The sequence below is a fragment of the Microcaecilia unicolor genome, chromosome 9 (genome assembly GCF_901765095.1).
Source record: "Microcaecilia unicolor chromosome 9, aMicUni1.1, whole genome shotgun sequence".
In the NCBI taxonomy this organism is placed as follows: Eukaryota; Metazoa; Chordata; class Amphibia; order Gymnophiona; family Siphonopidae; genus Microcaecilia; species Microcaecilia unicolor.
Window position 1 is genome coordinate 18,487,213 of NC_044039.1, and position 19,885 is coordinate 18,507,097.

The 19,885-nt window shown below is 44.9% G+C and overlaps 1 protein-coding gene across 3 annotated transcripts in view; it reads right to left on the bottom strand.

The window, feature by feature from the left end:
• Positions 1-19,885, bottom strand: part of CEP290 (centrosomal protein 290) — a 141,800-nt gene that overhangs the window by 35,914 nt on the left and 86,001 nt on the right. For all 3 annotated transcript variants that reach the window (XR_003943313.1, XM_030214123.1, XM_030214122.1), the window contains exons 37-42: positions 17,364-17,577; positions 16,029-16,166; positions 12,721-12,942; positions 10,841-10,966; positions 9,418-9,563; positions 3-158 (exon numbers count right to left, since the gene is read on the bottom strand). Coding sequence is in view for 2 of the 3 variants with exons in the window: in XM_030214123.1 (XP_030069983.1) it covers positions 3-158; positions 9,418-9,563; positions 10,841-10,966; positions 12,721-12,942; positions 16,029-16,166; positions 17,364-17,577 (1,002 nt within the window). In the remaining variant the exon portion in view is untranslated. The remainder of the gene's footprint in view (positions 1-2; positions 159-9,417; positions 9,564-10,840; positions 10,967-12,720; positions 12,943-16,028; positions 16,167-17,363; positions 17,578-19,885) is intronic.

Below are 19,885 nucleotides of genomic sequence, written 5' to 3' on the forward strand. Positions count from 1 at the left end.
ACCTGACATACGAGATTTCATTTTCTAGTTCAATATTTTTTTTCCGTAGCTCTTCCACCTCTTTCTCAGATTCAGTAGTCCGCACACCTACAACCTGATCAGCGGTAACTGCACGGGTCTTCAGTTTCTTTTGCAGTGCAATTTTTTCCTGATCCATTCTGCGAAAGTACATTTTATTAGTCACACTGAGTAAATGTTTTTAAAGGCAGTATTTTATTAAAAACATTTTTTTTAACTTCACATTTCTGTTTTCAGTTTTAAAGACTGAAAGATCTTACATAAGAAGGATATACTCTATTATTTTCTGTTTAATCCTATTGACAAATTCTAAATGCAAAAACTTCCACTCAATACAAAATTACAATAGTATATGGGGAAAAGCCTCAAAGAGCTCCAAGATCAAATATCAATCTATCGGAGCTAAAACAGACCAACTGGTCTTCTCTTCATCATAAGCAAAAACCCCTTTTAAGCAGCCCTAGAAAAATTTTTTCTGGGACTGCAGTAAATTTTCTTTTTATTTTTTTGAAGATAAGAATTTTTTAGAGAAAAAGCATGTTAATTTCTGTAACATGCTTAAGTATAATGCAATGCACTTAGCTTTATTGCTTGGTATTCAGTATTACTACTGCTTCATGCTGCACTGTTCCCTGTTGGATTACCCTGAGCCGACATTGGCCAGCGTTTCGCTGCTTCTTCAAGGTCTCGGGTAATTATTGGAACTCGTTACACAGCGTTTCAGATACAGCATTTGTTCTTATCTCCACACCACCAAACATATTTGTTTAGTTAATCCTATTGACATACAGGCCCTTTTTCCAAGCCACGATATGAAGTGGCTTGCGCTAGGGTCTACTTTAGGAGTCAGAACTCAAGAAAAAGACCTAGGTGTCATTGTAGACAATAAGCTGAAATCTTCTGCCCAGTGTGTGGCAGCGGACAAAAGAAGCAAACAGGATCCTGTTCAATTCTGGTCAAAAGATTCAAAGAAGAGTGAACAAAATGATAGAGGGGATGGAACTGCTCCCATATGAGGAAAGGCTAAAGAGGTTAGGGCTCTTCGGCTTGGAAAAGAGATGACTGGGGGGGGGGGGGGAAATATGATTGAGGTCTACAAAATCCTGAGTGGTGTGGAGCGGGTGGAATTGAATCGATTTTTCACTCATTCAAAAAGTGCAAAGACCACGGGGCACTCAGTGAAATTGCATGGAAATACTTTTAAAACAAACAGGAGAAAATAATAGTTAAGCTCTTGAACTCATTGCTGGAGGATGTGGTAACAGCAGTTAGCTTATCTGGGTTTAAAAAAAAGGTTTGGACAGGTTTCTGGAGGAAAAGTCCATAGTCTGTTATTGAGCTGGACATGGGGGAAGCCACTGCTTGTCCTAGGATTGGTAGCATGGAATGGTGCTACTAACTGGGTTTCTGTCAGGTACTTGTGATCTGTATTGGCCACTGTTAGAAACAGGATACTGGGCTGGATGGACCATTGATCTGACCCAGTATGGCTGTTCTTACGTTATGTTTTCCACATGCTGCGGCCACCTTTAGCGCAGCACTAAAATGGCCACACACTAATTTCCCAATTGGTGTGTGGCCTTTACTACAGGAGCCCGACACCTAATTTGTTGGCACTAAGGAATCCCACTCTAACCCTGTGGTAATCAAACAGTGTGTGAAAATGTGCCCGTGCTATCCGATTAGCACAGGACATGCCTATTCTCTGCCCAAAGCCATGCCTCCCACGCTGATATATACAAATATTTTTCAGCATGAGATTAGCGCGCGCTGATGGGCACACTAAAACACGGGACTCCTCAGCTCATCCCGCAGCAGTGCTTTTTATGTTTTTTCACACTTTTTATGTAACATTTTAAAATCTTATATGCCAGTGAATAAACTATTTTTATTGGTATCTTGGATCATTTTCTTTGTGATCACTTCCACTCCTTTTTGTTTTGGGTAATATTAGCGCATGGCCATTAAAAAAAAAATGGAAAATCGGCCATTTTATTGCTATGGTAAAAATGGCTTTAGTGTGCGGGACAAACACGCATAAGGGAACACTAAGACCAGTCAACTGGGGAATGAGGTGGTCAAGGGGCTGATGCAGAAAGGAGAGAGTTGTCTGTCAGCTGAGGCACTTAGATGGAGGTAACCAGCTGGGGGAAAGCGAATGCTACATACCTGTAGAAGGTATTCTCCGAGGACAGCAGGCTGATTGTTCTCACTGATGGGTGACGTCCACGGCAGCCCCTCCAATCGGAATCTTCACTAGCAAAGTCCTTTGCTAGCCCTCGCGCGGCCGTCTTCCCGCCCGAAACCGGCTCGAGCCGGCCAGTCCAGTATGTAGCAAGACAAACTCTTAAGGGAAGACACAACTCCAAAGGGGAGGCGGGCGGGTTTGTGAGAACAATCAGCCTGCTGTCCTCGGAGAATACCTTCTACAGGTATGTAGCATTCGCTTTCTCCGAGGACAAGCAGGCTGCTTGTTCTCACTGATGGGGTATCCCTAGCCCCCAGGCTCACTCAAAACAACAACCATGGTCAATTGGGCCTCGCAACGGCGAGGACATAACAGAAATTGACCTAAAAAAATTTACCAACTAACTGAGAGTGTAGCCTGGAACAGAACAAACAGGGCCCTCGGGGGGTGGAGTTGGATCCTAAAGCCCAAACAGGTTCTGAAGAACTGACTGCCCGAACCGACTGTCGCGTCGGGTATCCTGCTGCAGGCAGTAATGGGATGTGAATGTGTGGACAGAAGCCCACGTTGCAGCTTTGCAAATTTCTTCAATGGAGGCTGACTTCAAGTGGGCTACCGACGCAGCCATGGCTCTAACATTATGAGCCGTGACATGACCCTCAAGAGCCAGCCCCGCCTGGGCGTAAGTGAAGGAAATGCAATCTGCTAGCCAATTGGATATGGTGCGTTTCCCTACAGCCACTCCCCTCCTATTGGGATCAAAAGAAACAAACAATTGGGCGGACTGTCTGTGGGGCTGTGTCCGCTCCAGGTAGAAGGCCAATGCTCTCTTGCAGTCCAATGTGTGCAGCTGACGTTCAGCAGGGCAGGAATGAGGACGGGGAAAGAATGTTGGCAAGACAATTGACTGGTTCAGATGGAACTCCGACACGACCTTTGGCAAGAACTTAGGGTGAGTGCGGAGGACTACTCTGTTATGATGAAATTTGGTGTAAGGGGCCTGGGCTACCAGGGCCTGAAGCTCACTGACTCTACGAGCTGAAGTAACTGCCACCAAGAAAATGACCTTCCAGGTCAAGTACTTCAGATGGCAGGAATTCAGTGGCTCAAAAGGAGGTTTCATCAGCTGGGTGAGAACGACATTGAGATCCCATGACACTGTAGGAGGCTTGACAGGGGGCTTTGACAAAAGCAAACCTCTCATGAAGCGAACAACTAAAGGCTGTCCTGAGATCGGCTTACCTTCCACTTGGTAATGGTATGCACTGATTGCACTAAGATGAACCCTTACGGAGTTGGTCTTAAGACCAGACTCAGACAAGTGCAGAAGGTATTCAAGCAGGGTCTGTGTAGGACAAGAGCGAGGATCTAGGGCCTTGCTGTCACACCAGACGGCAAACCTCCTCCAATGAAAGAAGTAACTTCTCTTAGTGGAGTCTTTCCTGGAAGCAAGCAAGATACGGGAGACACCCTCTGGCAGACCCAAAGAGGCAAAATCTACGCCCTCAACATCCAGGCCGTGAGAGCCAGGGACCGGAGGTTGGGATGCAGAAGAGCCCCTTCGTCCTGCGTGATGAGGGTCGGAAAACACTCCAATCTCCACGGTTCTTCGGAGGATAACTCCAGAAGAAGAGGGAACCAGATCTGACGCGGCCAAAAAGGAGCAATCAGGATCATGGTGCCTCGGTCTTGCTTGAGTTTCAACAAAGTCTTCCCCACCAGAGGAATGGGAGGATAAGCATACAGCAGGCCCTCCCCCCAATCGAGGAGGAAGGCATCCGACGCCAGTCTGCCGGTGGCCTGAAGCCTGGAACAGAACTGAGGGACTTTGTGGTTTGCTCGAGATGCGAAGAGATCCACCAAGGGGGTGCCCCACGCTTGGAAGATCTGGCGCACCACTCGGGAGCTGAGCGACCACTCGTGAGGTTGCATAATCCTGCTCAACCTGTCGGCCAGACTGTTGTTTACGCCTGCCAGATATGTGGCTTGGAGCACCATGCCGTACCGGCGAGCCCAGGTCCACATGCTGACGGCTTCCTGACACAGGGGGCGAGATCCGGTGCCCCCCTGCTTGTTTACATAGTACATGGCAACCTGGTTGTCTGTCTGAATTTGAATAATTTGGTGGGACAGCCGATCTCTGAAAGCCTTCAGAGCGTTCCAGATCGCTCGTAACTCCAGAAGATTGATCTGTAGATCGCGTTCTTGGAGGGACCAGCTTCCTTGGGTGTGAAGCCCATCGACATGAGCTCCCCATCCCAGGAGAGACGCATCCGTGGTCAGCACTTTTTGTGGCTGAGGAATTTGGAAGGGACGTCCCAGAGTCAAATTGGTCCAAATCGTCCACCAATACAGGGATTCGAGAAAATTCGTGGACAGGTGGATCACGTCCTCTAGACCTCCAGCGGCCTGATACCACTGGGAGGCTAGGGTCCATTGAGCAGATCTCATGTGAAGGCGGGCCATGGGAGTCACATGAACTGTGGAGGCCATATGGCCCAGCAATCTCAACATCTGCCGAGCTGTGATCTGCTGGGACGCCCGCACCCGGGAGACGAGGGACAACAAGTTGTTGGCTCTCGTCTCTGGGAGATAGGCGCGAGTCGTCCGAGAATCCAGCAGGGCTCCTATGAATTCGAGGTTCTGCACTGGAAGAAGATGGGACTTTGGGTAATTTATCACAAACCCCAGTAGCTCCAGAAGGCGAATAGTCATCTGCATGGACTGCAGGGCTCCTGCCTCGGACGTGTTCTTTACCAGCCAATCGTCGAGATATGGGAACACGTGTACTCCCAGCCTGCGAAGTGCCGCTGCTACCACAGCTAGGCACTTTGTGAACACCCTGGGCGCAGAGGCGAGCCCAAAGGGTAGCACACAGTACTGGAAGTGGCGTGTGCCCAACTGAAATCGCAGATACTGTCTGTGAGCTGGCAGTATCGGGATATGTGTGTAGGCATCCTTCAAGTCCAGAGAGCATAGCCAATCGTTTTGCTGAATCATGGGGAGAAGGGTGCCCAGGGAAAGCATCCTGAACTTTTCTTTTACGAGATATTTGTTCAGGGCCCTTAGGTCTAGGATGGGACGCATCCCCCCTGTTTTCTTTTCCACAAGGAAGTACCTGGAATAGAATCCCAGCCCTTCTTGCCCGGATGGCACGGGCTCGACCGCATTGGCGCTGAGAAGGGCGGAGAGTTCCTCTGCAAGTACCCTCTTGTGCTGGAAGCTGTAAGACTGAGCTCCCGGTGGACAATTTGGAGGTTTTGAGGTCAAATTGAGGGTGTACCCCTGCCGGACTATTTGCAGAACCCACTGATCGGAGGTTATGAGAGGCCACCTTCGGTGAAAAGCTTTCAACCTCCCTCCGACTGGCAGGTCGCCCGGCACGGACACTTGGATGTCGGCTATGCTCTGCTGGAGCCAGTCAAAAGCTCGCCCCTTGCTTTTGCTGGGGAGCCGCGGGGCCTTGCTGAGTCGCACGCTGCTGACGAGAGCGAGCGCGCTGGGGCTTAGCCTGGGCCGCAGGCTGTCGGGAAGGAGGATTGTACCTACGCTTGCCAGAAGAGTAGGGAACAGTCTTCCTTCCCCCGAAAAATCGTCTACCTGTAGAGGTAGAAGCTGAAGGCTGCCGGCGGGCGAATTTGTCGAATGCGGTGTCCCGCTGGTGGAGAGACTCTACCACCTGTTCGACTTTTTCGCCAAAAATGTTGTCCGCACGGCAAGGCGAGTCCGCAATCCGCTGCTGGATTCTATTCTCCAGGTCGGCGGCACGCAGCCATGAGAGCCTGCGCATCACCACACCTTGAGCAGCGGCCCTGGACGCAACATCAAAAGTGTCATAAACTCCTCTGGCCAGGAATTTTCTGCACGCCTTCAGCTGCCTGACCACCTCCTGAAAAGGCTTGGCCTGCTCAGGGGGAAGAGCATCAACCAAGCCCGCCAACTGCCGCACATTGTTCCGCATGTGTATGCTCGTGTAGAGCTGGTAAGACTGGATCTTGGACACGAGCATAGAGGAATGGTAGGCCTTCCTCCCAAAGGAGTCTAAGGTTCTAGCGTCCTTGCCCGGGGGCGCCGAAGCATGTTCCCTAGAACTCTTAGCCTTCTTTAGGGCCAAATCCACAACTCCAGAGTCGTGAGGCAACTGAGTGCGCATCAGCTCTGGGTCCCCATGGATCCGGTACTGGGACTCGATCTTCTTGGGAATGTGGGGATTACTTAATGGCTTGGTCCAGTTCGCAAGCAATGTCTTTTTCAGGACATGGTGCAAGGGAACAGTGGACGCTTCCTTAGGTGGAGAAGGATAGTCCAGGAGCTCAAACATTTCAGCCCTGGGCTCGTCCTCCACAACCACCGGGAAGGGGATGGCCGTAGACATCTCCCGGACAAAGGAAGCGAAAGACAGACTCTCGGGAGGAGAAAGCTGTCTTTCAGGAGAGGGAGTGGGATCAGAAGGAAGACCCTCAGACTCCTCGTCAGAGAAATATCTAGGATCTTCCTCTTCCTCCCACGAGGCCTCACCCTCGGTGTCAGACACAAGTTCACGAACCTGTGTCTGCAACCTCGCCCTGCTCGACTCAGTGGAGCCACGTCCACGATGGGGGCGTCGAGAGGTAGACTCCCTCGCCCGCATCGGCGAAGCTCCCTCCGCCGACGTAGTCGGGGAGCCTTCCTGGGAGGTGGCCGCTGCCGGCACCGCACGCGGTACCGACGTCGGGGACCTCAACCTGGGCGATGGGCCAGCCGGCGCCACGCTCGACGGTACCGGAGGCGCAAGCACCGCCGGTACCGGAGGGGTAGGGCGCAACAGCTCTCCCAGAATCTCTGGGAGAACGGCCCGGAGGCTCTCGTTTAGAGCGGCTGCAGAGAAAGGCTGTGAGGTCGATGCAGGCGTCGACGTCAGGACCTGTTCCGGGCGAGGAGGCTGTTCCGGGCTGTCCAGAGTGGAGCGCATCGACACCTCTTGGACAGAGGGTGAGCGGTCCTCTCGGTGCCGATGCCTGCTGGGTGCCGAATCCCTCGGCGACCCAGAGCTCTCGGTGCCGACGCGGGGAGGAGACCGGTGTCGATGCTTCTTCGACTTCTTCCGAAGCATGTCACCGGAGCTCCCCGGCACCGACGAGGAGGACGTAGAATCCATCCGTCGCTTCCTCGGGGCCGAGGCCGAAGAAGGTCGGTCTCGGGGGGGCTGTACCGCAGGAGCCCTCAGGGTGGGAGGAGACCCACCCGAAGGCTCACCGCCACCAGCAGGGGAATGGACAGCCCTCACCTGCACTCCTGACGATGCACCACCGTCCGACGACTTCAGCAGACGAGGTCCCAGTACCACCGACGTCGATGCAGCTATCCGATGTCTCGGCGCCGATGCAGAGGCCCGATGCCTCGATGCACTCGATGCAAGGGCGGCCGAGGAAGATGGTCTGGACGCTGACGACGTCGATGCACTCGAAGATCCCGGTGCCGATGCCGACGAAGAGCCCGAGAACAAAACGTTCCACTGGGCTAGTCTCGCTACCTGAGTCCGCCTTTGAAGCAGGGAACACAGACTACAGTTCTGAGGGCGGTGCTCGGCCCCCAGACACTGAAGACACGACGAGTGTCGATCAGTGAGCGAGATAACCCGGGCGCACTGGGTGCACTTCTTGAAGCCGCTGGAAGGCTTCGATGTCATGGGCGGAAAAATCACGCCGGCGAAATCAAAGTCCGAAATGACGGAAAAAGAGCACAAAAAACTTTAGAGGGAGAAAATCTCGACCGAGGCCGAAAAGAGGCCTACCCCGACGATGAAAGAAAACTTATCTGGGCCAAAAGCTGGAAATACGGGGAGGATTGAAACGAAACCCGGTGGAGGGGTTCCGGAGCACTTCCCGAGTACAAGAAAAGCTTTTCCGAAGAAAAAAACACGTTCAACAATATGGACGCGCGAGGTCGACTCTCCGGGGCTCGACACGGCGAAAAATACGACCGTACCGAGTGCGGACAAAAGAAGACTGGCCGGCTCGAGCGGTTTCGGGCGGGAAGACGGCCGCGCATGCGCGGTGCGCGCGGGCGCGCGAGGGCTAGCAAAGGACTTTGCTAGTGAAGATTCCAATTGGAGGGGCTGCCGTGGACGTCACCCATCAGTGAGAACAAGCAGCCTGCTTGTCCTCGGAGAAGAATGTTTACTCAATGAGGTAAAGAATGAGGGTAATTAGTGGGGGGAACACCGTGTCCGCCAGGAAACAAAGTCAGCAATGACAGGGAGCGACATGCCTTCCTGCCAGCCAAGGGTTAATCAGGGACAGAAGATTGGGGTGATAGCAGGTGTACAGGAGGGTAGGAATAAATGATGGGTCAATGGTGTTTAGCAGCTGAGACACACTGGCAGGAAAAGTCCGTAGTCTGCTATTGAGACAGACATGGGGAAGCCACTGCTTGCCCTGGGATTGGTAACATGGAATCTTGCTACTATTTGGGTTTCTGCCAGGTACTTGTGACCTGGTTTGGCCACTGTTGGAAGCAGGATACTGGGCTAGATGGACCATTGGTCTGATCCAGTATGGCTATTCTTATGTTCTTTACCGCAGCTTACTGTATTGTAACTTAATGCATGCTGCAAAATGATTTGGGACATATAAAAACAAAACAACTATAAACAGTGAATTTCAAAAATTCATCAAAAACACAGCCTCAACTTAAATTAATGAAAATTATCTCCATAATTTAATTAATATAATTGAGACTGCTTTTTCAAAATCATTTTTCAAGTTTCATGTTGTAGATATAGGAGTGTTTCTTTTTAAATGATTTGGACTACTTAATTGTGAGGAAGGCAATCTAGAAATGTAAAATGTTATGCGATATCAGGAACAAACCCATCTTGGAGTCCTGATGCCCTCTTTGCCAGACATGCAGTTTTGCTACACAGAATATTCTAGTTCCAGTCCTTCACATCTGATCACATAGCACAGGACAAGTGACGAACTTCATTTTATTACAAGAATGCTAATTATCCAAGGACTCGCCAGGAAATGCTTTCAAGAATATAACAGAACGGAGGCTGGAATGGTAATGGGGCAGCCCTGATGTCTTATAAACCTGCCAGAGTTCCTTTGCTCACAGGAATATATTGCTATTTTGAATAAATTGTTTTCAAATCAATTATTATGCAATAAACATTGAAGATCTCTGAAAACTGTATATAGCGCAGTACATGAAAATGCAAATCAGCTTACTTGGAATAAAGTTCCTTCAGCGTACTCAGCTGTTTTGTCAGCGTCTCCACCTCTTTCTCCTTTTCTTTCAGCTTGCTCCGTATCCCTTCCACTCTGGTTTGCCACTTTTTACCTTCTTCCCACCTTATAATTTCTTCTTTAGAGCTCTGCAAAAAAAGCGTGAACTCACGTTTGAGAAATTTAATCGCACAATGTACAAAAAAAAAAAAAGAAGATAACATTTTGCAAATAAAGTCCGTTCCAGTTGGGCATATGAAACAGTTGATGCCAACTCATTTACTTTCTCTAAGAGGAAGGGAAAAGACACTCCGCATCCACGATACATACGCAGAGCAACGACAGCCACTATTTATGCCGAATCACCTAATTTAGATTAGCAAATTACAGTAACAGCAAGGCCACTGTAAACCATATGTAGTCGGCTGTTAAGTTACTAAAGCTACACTGCAAAATGAATGAGAAAAAAACAAGAAGGGAAATGTTTAATATCTTTGAATGTCCATTCAAATTACTGTTCTCTCTCAAAGCAGCCGTGCTGCACTTTTAACAGGAATCTGGTTTCAGTATCGCGTTCTGGCTGAGTCTCTCTGCCAATGCTGTGCTCCAGCAGCCACAGGAATGTTACCATAGAGATATAAACAAAACCAACACGCACAGTCTAGCACTGCTTTCTAGCCACCAATCGCCAGTCCCTGGGTGATGCAACACTTTTTAGTGTGAGCTGATCAAAGCAGAAGGCACAAGGTACAGCAGAAGCCATACCTTGTCTTCTGTTGCAGTTTTCATATATAAAATTTCTCGTTTTGAAAGTGCCTCCCCTTTATTAATCAAATTACACTGGCTTCCCATCAAAGCAAGAATCCCCTTCAAATCCTAAATGGCACAGCTCCAGACTACATGGTACCATTAATAAACTTACCTCAAAGAAACACTAAATATGAGGCAAGAAACTATCTCAGACTAAACCTCTCAAATTGCAAAAAAGTGATCTACAAAATTGTGCACTCTGCAGACTTCACTTACCTAGGAACCAAATGGTGGAACTCCTTACCACCCAAAATAAGAAATTTACAGGAATATACTAAGTTCCGCAAAATCCTCAAATCGTTCCTATTCAAACAAGCCCTCACAAAGAACAACCATATCTCAAACAACTAATTATTACCTGAATTGGTTATTACTCTATTTACCATTAACTTTCTCTTTGCTTCGTGTACAATTTCTCATTCATAATAGATTTTCTACACGTTAAACATCCACGGCTATCCCAGTATGTTTATGATACTGTATTGTAAAATTGGATTCTTACAACAAATTACTTTCTTATGCATTATTCTTTGTTATGTATCCTATGCTGTTTATTGTAAGCCACATTGAACTCAACCTTGTTTGGGCTAATGTGGGATATAGAAGTCATACATACCTTGTCTTCTCTTGCAGTTTTCTTCTCCATTTCATCTGCCTTCTTCTCCAGTTCAATTTCTAGCCTTCTGATTTTCTTTTGAAGCTCATCAACCAAACTTTGTTTATTGTCTGGACTCTGCTTGCTCTGAAAAAAATATGTACAATTTGTACGGCTGGATTTCTCACTGTTTGGGCCCTCCTACGCTCTCTCATGAGAGTACAGGTACATTTTAATAGTTTAAAATACATCATATACTAAAACAAGTCAGAGCGGTTTACAAATTAAAATAAAACAAAAGAATGCCAGAAAATAATAAAAAAAACAGTCACAAGACCATCTATTCTATCTAAAAACATCTCATAATCCCGTGTTTTTACAGGCCATCAGTAAATATTTTCACCAATTTATTTCTTTTAGAGGCCCTTTTACTAAGCTGTGGCAAAAAGTGGCCTGCGGTCGTGTGGGTGCGTGTTTTTGGCGCACGTTTGGCCATTTTGTTTTACTGTGCCTGAGAAAAAATGCTTTTTTTTTTAATGGGGGGCAGTAAATGGCCGTGCACTAGAATTAAAAGTAGCATATGGCTATTTACTGCCTGAGCTCTTACCGTCAAGGTAAAGACTCATGTGCTACACGTGTGGTAATCGTGCAGCGCAGCCAACGTGGCCGCGCTGCTGGTTACCGCCGAGAACATCCCCCGTGGTAGAAAATAGAAAAATAGTTTCTACTGCGGGAAACAGCACGCACCAACTTCAAAATTACAGCAGAGTGGGCACGCTACCCAGGCGGAAGTGTCAATTTGGTGCACGGTACCAAGGCTTAGTAAAAGGAGCCCTTAATGAAGGCATTAAAGACAAGCATCAAATTATAAACAAGATCAATTTCTTTTTCATTTTAGAACTATATATAATGATGACACTACTATAGGAAGGCACCACATTTTTTTTTTTCCTTGTATCTTTGCTACTTAAATATCATCAACCCAATTTCTAGATGATTTTTCACGTAGGCACAGCAAGGGAAAAAAAAACCACTTGATAAATAACTCCCAACAACATCTTCCAAGACGGAGGTCTTCGTTAATAAAAACAAATCTTACAAATGTACTACTTACACTGGCCCTTTATTTCCCCACTTCCTTACCGCCGTAGATAAGAAATGACCTCAGAAACTCTGACCGTAGAAGTGAATACTTACTCCTAGTTTTTCTTTACACAGAGGTGAGACCTGATTGAAACCTCATAGTGGAGTAGTGGCCTAGTGGTTAGGCTTGTGGACTTTGGTCCTGGGGAACTGAGGAACTGAGTTCGATTCCTGGCACAGGCAGCTCCTTGCGACTCTGGGCAAGTCACTTAACCCTCCATTGCCCCATGTAAGCCGCATTGAGCCTGCCATGAGTGGGAAAGCGTGGGGTACAAATGTAACAAAAATAAAATAGATACTATTGGAGATTCTACATGGAATGTTGCTATTCCACTAGCAACATTCCATGTAGAAGGCTGCGCAGGCTTCTGTTTCTGTGAGTCTGACGTCCTGCACGTACGTGCAGGACGTCAGACTCACAGAAGCAGAAGCCTGCGCGGCCACATTGGTGATCTGCAAGGGCTGACTTCTACACGGAATGTTGCTAGTGGAATAGCAACATTCCATGTAGAATCTCAAATAGTAGCAACCGTGGAGGAGTGGCCTAGTGGTTAGGGTGGTTGACTTTGGTCCTGGGGAACTGAGGAACTGAGTTCAATTCCCACTTCAGGCACAGGCAGCTCCTTGTGACTCTGGGCAAGTCACTTAACCCTCCATTGCCCCATGTAAGCCGCATTGAGCCTGCCATGAGTGGGAAAGCGCAGGGTACAAATGTAACAAAAACAAAACCACAAATAACATGTGAAATCACATTCTACCTGTAAGCCGCTAGTGAGCCTCTTGACCTTCTTTTTCAGTTCTTCATTCTCTCTATCCGCTTCCTCTTTTACTCTTTGCAATCTGTTGAGGGCTTTTTGTTTATCTTCAAGTTCGTGATTTAAAGTGTCCATTTTCTCTGCCAAAGAGCTTTCCCTCTGTTTGTTAGCCCTATGGGCATCCTTAAGTTTTGAGATCTGCTCATTTAAATCATCTATGCGTACCTATAAAAATAATCATCAGAAAATTTTGATTTAATTTAGATTGCCTAGGGCATGATAAAATTTATTTATTTGGATTTAGCTCCCACCTTTTCAGTTGTAGCTCCAGGTGTGTAACATTCAGGCACGAAAGGTATTTCTCTGTACCCAGAGAGATTACAATTTAAGGGATCCTTTTCACTAAGGTGTGCTAACGATTAGCACACACTAAATGCCAGGCAGCCCATTATATTCCTATTGGCTGTGTGGCATTTGGCATGCGCTAATCATTACCACACCATAGTAAAAGAATCCCTAAGTTTGTATCTGAGGTAATAGAGGGCCCCTTTTACTAAGCTATGTAGGCACCTACGTGCGCCGAACACGCACCAAATTGGAGTTACCGCCCAGTTATCGCGTGACCCTTGTGGTAATTTCAATTTTGGCGCACAAACCCACCTCTTCGATGTTGTTTTTAACTCCTAAACCTTCAACTGTCCCCTATCCCTGATATATCCTGTCTGTCCTAACCCTTATCTCTTACTTGTCCTGTCTGTCATAATTAGTTTGTAAGCTCTATTGAGCAGGGATTGTCTCTCCATGTTCAAGTGTGAAGCGCTGCGTACGTCCGGTAGCGCTATAGAAATGATAAGTAGAAGTAGTAGTAGTAGTATACGCTACGCATGTCTGGAAAATATTTTTTGTAATTAATGACTTATATGGAACGCGTTGAACCGGAAGTACCAACTAATGCGAACTGAAAAATTTTATATTTTATGTGAAATGATGGAAAATAAAAATAAAAAGATAAACGTAAAGAAAGATAAGTGTATATAAACATCACGTACCTAAAATATGATATGGCTAAAAGGAATAATGGCGTTCAAATGTAACAAAGAAAATTTTGAGACTAACCCAAACTGAAAATATATTGTGACAAACAATTATGATGAAGTGTAGAATACATTACCAACCAATTGTTTAGCAAAATAAAATAAAAACGAAAATGAAAATGAATGAAAAATAAAAAATAAAAATGATAATAGTAAAAACAAAAATTAGGTGTTTGTAATATCCAAAACCTAAAAATTAAATATTGTATGGCCAAAATGTATGCACAAGACCATAAAGACGTTAAGAAGGTATAAATGAATACTAACTAAAAAAATATGTAATGTATATATGAGCCAACAAAAGAATATTTTCATATGTCAGTGTTTTAATGATTGTGATTTTGTTTTTAACTTTATTTTTAAACTTTTTTAACCTTGTTTTTTTTTTGTTATTGATATATTTGAGTTGTAGGATTTTATTTTTATATTTGTATCTATATATACTTAAGTTTATATATATTTTGATTGTGTCATGTTTTGTTTGATTTTAGACCCCTGAAGAAGGCCGGTTGGCCGAAACATGGACCGTGTTGGGTCCTAATAAACTTCTTTGGTGCTCTTACTCCCTATGGTTTTTATCTGGTCTGTTTTGGCTTTTCTTCTGCTCTTTTTGTTGTTGTATGTGTGTTTTGCGGGAGACTTGGACCTTTTTTTGTTCGTCTTCCTATGAAGCCATCTTTGTTTTGCTTTTCAAAAACATCCGTTACCACCATATTGCTACATCTTCTTGAGGAGCCATTTTGTACTGTTTTTCACTAACACATCTGTGGCCACCATGTTGCTAAACAATGTTACTCTGTCAGTTAGACCCCCACCCTTGTGGTTTTCTGTTTTTCTCTGCAGTGTTTCAACACTAAAGTTCACGTCAGAGACACAGGCCTATAAGTTTTTCTCTCATTTTGGAGCCTGAACCAAAGTTAGGCCTGGGACCCAATAATAATATTATTCAGAGGGTACACCTAAGTGCATATGTGCGTATATAGCCCTAGAATAGGTACCTATATATGGGTGCATTCTTATAGAACTAACCCCCACAAATTCCCATATTATTTTATTGTGTTTAGCTCAACCATTTTAAATGCACAAAAAAAATGTGAACATCATCAACATAGTTTAAGATAATTAAACGTTGGTCAAATTAGTAATACGTATGATGGCTAAATAAGTACAATAAATTTCTTGTTGAAATTCAAAGTGGTTGCTGAGATAACAGCAAAAAAAACAAAACAAAACTTCACAACTACCTCATTCGATCACTATACAACCTTGTATTTGTTCTCAACCGACTTGGCGAACGCCTTGATGGTACTGTGTAAGCCACATTGAGCCTGCAAATAGGTGGGAAAATGTGGGGTACAAATGTAACAAATAAATAACGCACCTTTGTAAAAGGACCCTTAATCCTTTTAGAGGTACAGCTATAGAAATGATAAGTAGTAGTAGTAGTAGGTACGGCCTTTAGAACTGAACAACCTATCTACAGGCCTCGTCACTTCTTTTTCTCTGCTAGCTATGCTTTTCCCTATGTACCCCATTGAAGATGGGAAAAATGACTTTTTTGGGGGGGGGGGGGTGGGGGGGGAGGGGACATAGTTTAATAAATCTGTCCTTAATAATCTACAAGAGGAGTTTCTTCTACAGTTGGTAGGAGGAGGAGTCAAGGCTCAGTTCAAACAAAAATTGCCCTATTTGGAATTTTGCAAAACTGGCATGTCTGATGGTGCAACACACACACACACACACAAAAGTAAAACAAAAACAAAGAAAAAAGAAGAACCTCAAACGAGCGAACAAAACCTAAAAAAGACAAAAAGAATGGGGGAAGTCCAATCAATTTCCAACACAAAGGCAAACAAACGTTTATTAAAATGTACAATAAATGTATGGATTCGACGCAGCCCTGCATTTCGTTGCGCAAGGTGCCTGCTTCAGGAGTCACATAATTCAATTTGATGGACAATTCAAAAATGAAAGTCCAGCAATCCACTAAAATGATTGTCAATATACCATCATCAAAGAGTTCCAGTCGGAACAGTGTCGGAATTGTCGCAGCATAAGCACAGGCAAAAGCAACATAAATATCTGCATTACTATTATTATTTTTTTAGTAAAGAGTTACCTTTTCTGTTGCTGCTGGGATGCAGTTCACAAAGTATATTCCATACTCTACGGCTTTTTACAATAAGTCTGCAACAGCCACACTTCAATACGGCTCACCTTCAGATCTTTAGTTTGCCTGTCCACAATCTGCTGAACGTTCAAATTCTCCTCCTTCTGTGCTGCTGCAGCAATAATCTGCTGTTCAGCATGAGCTGTCATTTCTTCTCGCAACGTCAGAAGGGCTTTGCTAAGAGCCTGTAAACAGCAACAACACAGCAGATCTTTTTCCACTTAAGTATATTAATATAGAAAAATATGTTAATGTAAGCAATTGCAGTATACAGAACTTATTACTAATATCAAATAAATCATTCCACTCATGGTAAGTCTGGAAAGCTATTTAGGGGATCCTTTTACTAAGCCGCGGTAGGCTCTACGTGCGTGCAGCATGCGCCAAAATGAGACTACCGCCAGGCCAGCTGCCTTCCTGACAGTAATTTCAAATTTGGCACGCATCTGTAAGGTCTGAATTATTTATTTCCTCCTACACGTAATTGGCACGCGCCATAATTTCAGATTTGGTGCACACCCATAAGGCCTGGACAAATGATCTATTTCCTCCTACGCGTAATTGGCACTTGGCGCACCAACTGGTCACTACGAATGTAGCGCATGAGCCTTTACCGCTAGATGAATGGGTGGCGTTAAGGGCTCAGGCTGGTTTTGGGCGCGCGCTGGTTTCATTTTTACAGCAGGCCCTTTTTCCGTCCCATTAAAAAAAAAAAAAAATTTGTAGATGCGGCAAAACCTGGCCCGGAATGCGCCCAATACACACGCCTAAACTACCGCAGGCCACTTTTTACTGCAGCTTAGTAAAAGGTGAAAACTGTCTACTTACCATACATTTTGTATACATCAGAATGTTCAAGGATTTCTTATCTGGAAGCTTGCAAGATGTAAGTAGTCCTAAACAGGTTTCTGCTAGCCATTTCATACTATCTATAGGAGTGGTGCTAGCCTGCATGTAATTGCAGCTCAGCTCAACCACTTACCTAATTAGCTGGATTAATTTCTTTACTTGGAGCTCTCTACAAAGCAGTGGCGTAGCCACAGGTGGGCCTGGGTGAGCCGGGGCCCACCCACTTAGGGCTCAGGCCCACCCAACAATAGCACATGGTAGTGAAAATGCTGCTCTCCACAATACTGGCACCTTCGCATGCTCCGTTTTCAGCGCATGCCTGCTGCAGGCTACCAAGGTGGAGACTGGAGAGAAGCATTTTCCCACCAGCTGAGATATTTTTTTGATGTGGGGGTGGGGGAGAGAACATTTGGTGCCCACCCACTTCTTGCCTAGGCCCACCCAAAATGTGCTGTCTGGCTACGCCCCTGCTACAAAGGGAATGATTTTACGACTGCTTTTGTTAAGAAACGGATGTAACAAAGAAAAATTACTTTTTGCTGCTTCTCTTTCAAAGCCAACTGACTCTTCAGCCGTTCCATCAGATTTTTCATTGTAGATGTCGGAGCCCTATTGTTTGCTTCTTTCTGAGCCTCTAGCTCAGTATTTAGATACTGTAACTCCTTTTCCATCTGCGTAAGTTGGGATTTTAATTCATCCGCTTCATTTTTCAGTGCTTTTATTTCAACAGCATGGGCTTCTTCAAGTCTAACATAAAGAAAAAGGAATGAAACGATAAAATAGAAAATGCAGCTTGGCATTACAGAACACAGAAAATACACAGCACTTCAGAGGTTGGCATAATTCTCACCAGTGCTTATCTCTGTATCATGTTTACTGGAACTCTACCCACAGATAAAATTGTTATACCCTAATGTTCTCTTGCTATTGTTCTATCGCCCTATCAATTCCCCATTGTTACATTCCATTGTTCTATTCCCCAAATGATATTTTGACCTTGACTTTGTCTTCCCATAACTCTTCACAACGTAACCCATAATCGTACTGCAACAAATTGTATTTCCATCATTCACAATGTATTGTAAGCCACACTGAGCCCGCAAATAGGTGGGAAAATGTGGGATACAAATGCAATAAATAAATAAAATAAATTGAATGCCTGATTAACTCCCTCTGCTAATAAATGGCAGTCAGAGGTAAAGCCAAATACCCTTACAGAAACATCCAAAAGGTTTTAAAATAACGTTCTGTGGGCCGGTCCAGTGGCTCAGTTCCTGAATTGAGGATTGCATACCTGGGCTACCACTAAGGGTACTGCAGAAGGAGCGTTCACAGCTGCTGAAGGGGGAAAGAAGAATTGTGGTCACCTCTAAAGGGTAACACACCTGGTGAACAGACTTAGAACCCACAATTAAGGTTCCCCCAAAGATCTTTGGGGCATGGCAGTTGACCTCAGGACTGGTGCTGCAAGGGCTAGATTAGGAACAGTGGGAAAATCTATTTAAAAGGCTGTACTGGTATAATTACCAAGACCAAAATCATGTTCTAGAAATTGTTCTAGAGAGAGTGTTGGCAGCTAGTTTCTTGGCAGTACTAGTTACAAAAAAAAAAGAAAGCTAGATAGAGGAAACAGGTGATACTGAAGTGAGCGTTTCCAAATCTTAGCTGTAAAATCTCATCTTCATTGCTTTTATACTTGCAATCAAACTTCAGCAGGTATTTGCCATGAGTTTAAATGAAAACCATTCTAAAACAAAGGTATCGTGTTTTAGATGACCATTTTTAAATGCATTTTCACACATAAATTATGTCTAAAAATTCAGGGCCTCTTTTACAAAGCCGCGCTAGTGATTCCCGCACAGCAAATGAGAGGAAGCTCATAGGAATTGAATGGGCTTCCTTTCAATTTACCGAGCTGGAATTGCTAGAGTGGCTTTGTAAAAGAGACCGTTAAAGAAGATAAAAGTGCAGTGTTCAAAAAATTACATTTTAGAGGCAACGAAAGCCACCATTTGGTCGGTGGAATTAAATAACATGGGCAGATTGCATTTTCGATACACCATGTATGTTATTTTCTATGGAAAAAATTACCCACTCAAATTGCAAACATCTACGGGTACAAAGCACCTTTGGCCCTTTTATTTTGAAAACTGATGCAAAGACCATCGGTAAACCTAGCTGCAGACTGACCCAATATCTATAGAGAAAGCTACCGATCTGCTGCAATTTTCAAAGAGAAAGTAAGCTATTACTTACTAGCCTCTTTCACTACAATGCCATTGACTGTTTGTTGTAGACTTGATGTATGCTTTCTGTAAATTCCTGTAAGCCACATTGGGCCTGCCCTTGGGTGGGAATATGTGGGATATAAACGCTATAAATAAATAAGCAGATACTTTCAGTTTGAATATTACACTGGTCCCAATGCAGACAGTTTAAAAATTACCACCATAAACTTTACTGACTGAACACATCAGTGGTAAGACTGAATGAGAAAAGCTGATATGATCCCATATGAACATGCCAAGTGGGAGCAGAGATACAAATAAGAGTTTAAAGATTTTGGCTTTTAGAAAGTCATCAAATTCTCAGGGATTCATTCCGCAACACGATCCAAACCATGGTGCTAACCCATGTAGACTACTGCAATAGTATATACGTAGGCTGCAAAGATCAAATCATAAGAAAAACTACAGACAGCACAAAACATGGCTGCCAGACTCATCTTCGGAAAAACACGCTTCGAAAGCGTGAAACTCCTCCTAAGAAGCTTACATTGGCTTCCTATTAACGCTCGCATAACATTCAAAATATGCACAGTAGTCCACAGAATCATCTAAATACTCACATCAGATTACATGACGGAACTTATCGATCTACCATTAAGAAACGTGACGAGAACAGCAAGAACCTACCGAACCCTTCACTACCCCAATTGCAAAGGTATAAAATACAAATCTTCACAAGCCTCTGTGTGCCACCAGCCTCTCCCTTATAGGCACACAACTTTGGAACTCACGGAAAACTAAGTACAATTCAGAAAAAAACCTGAAAA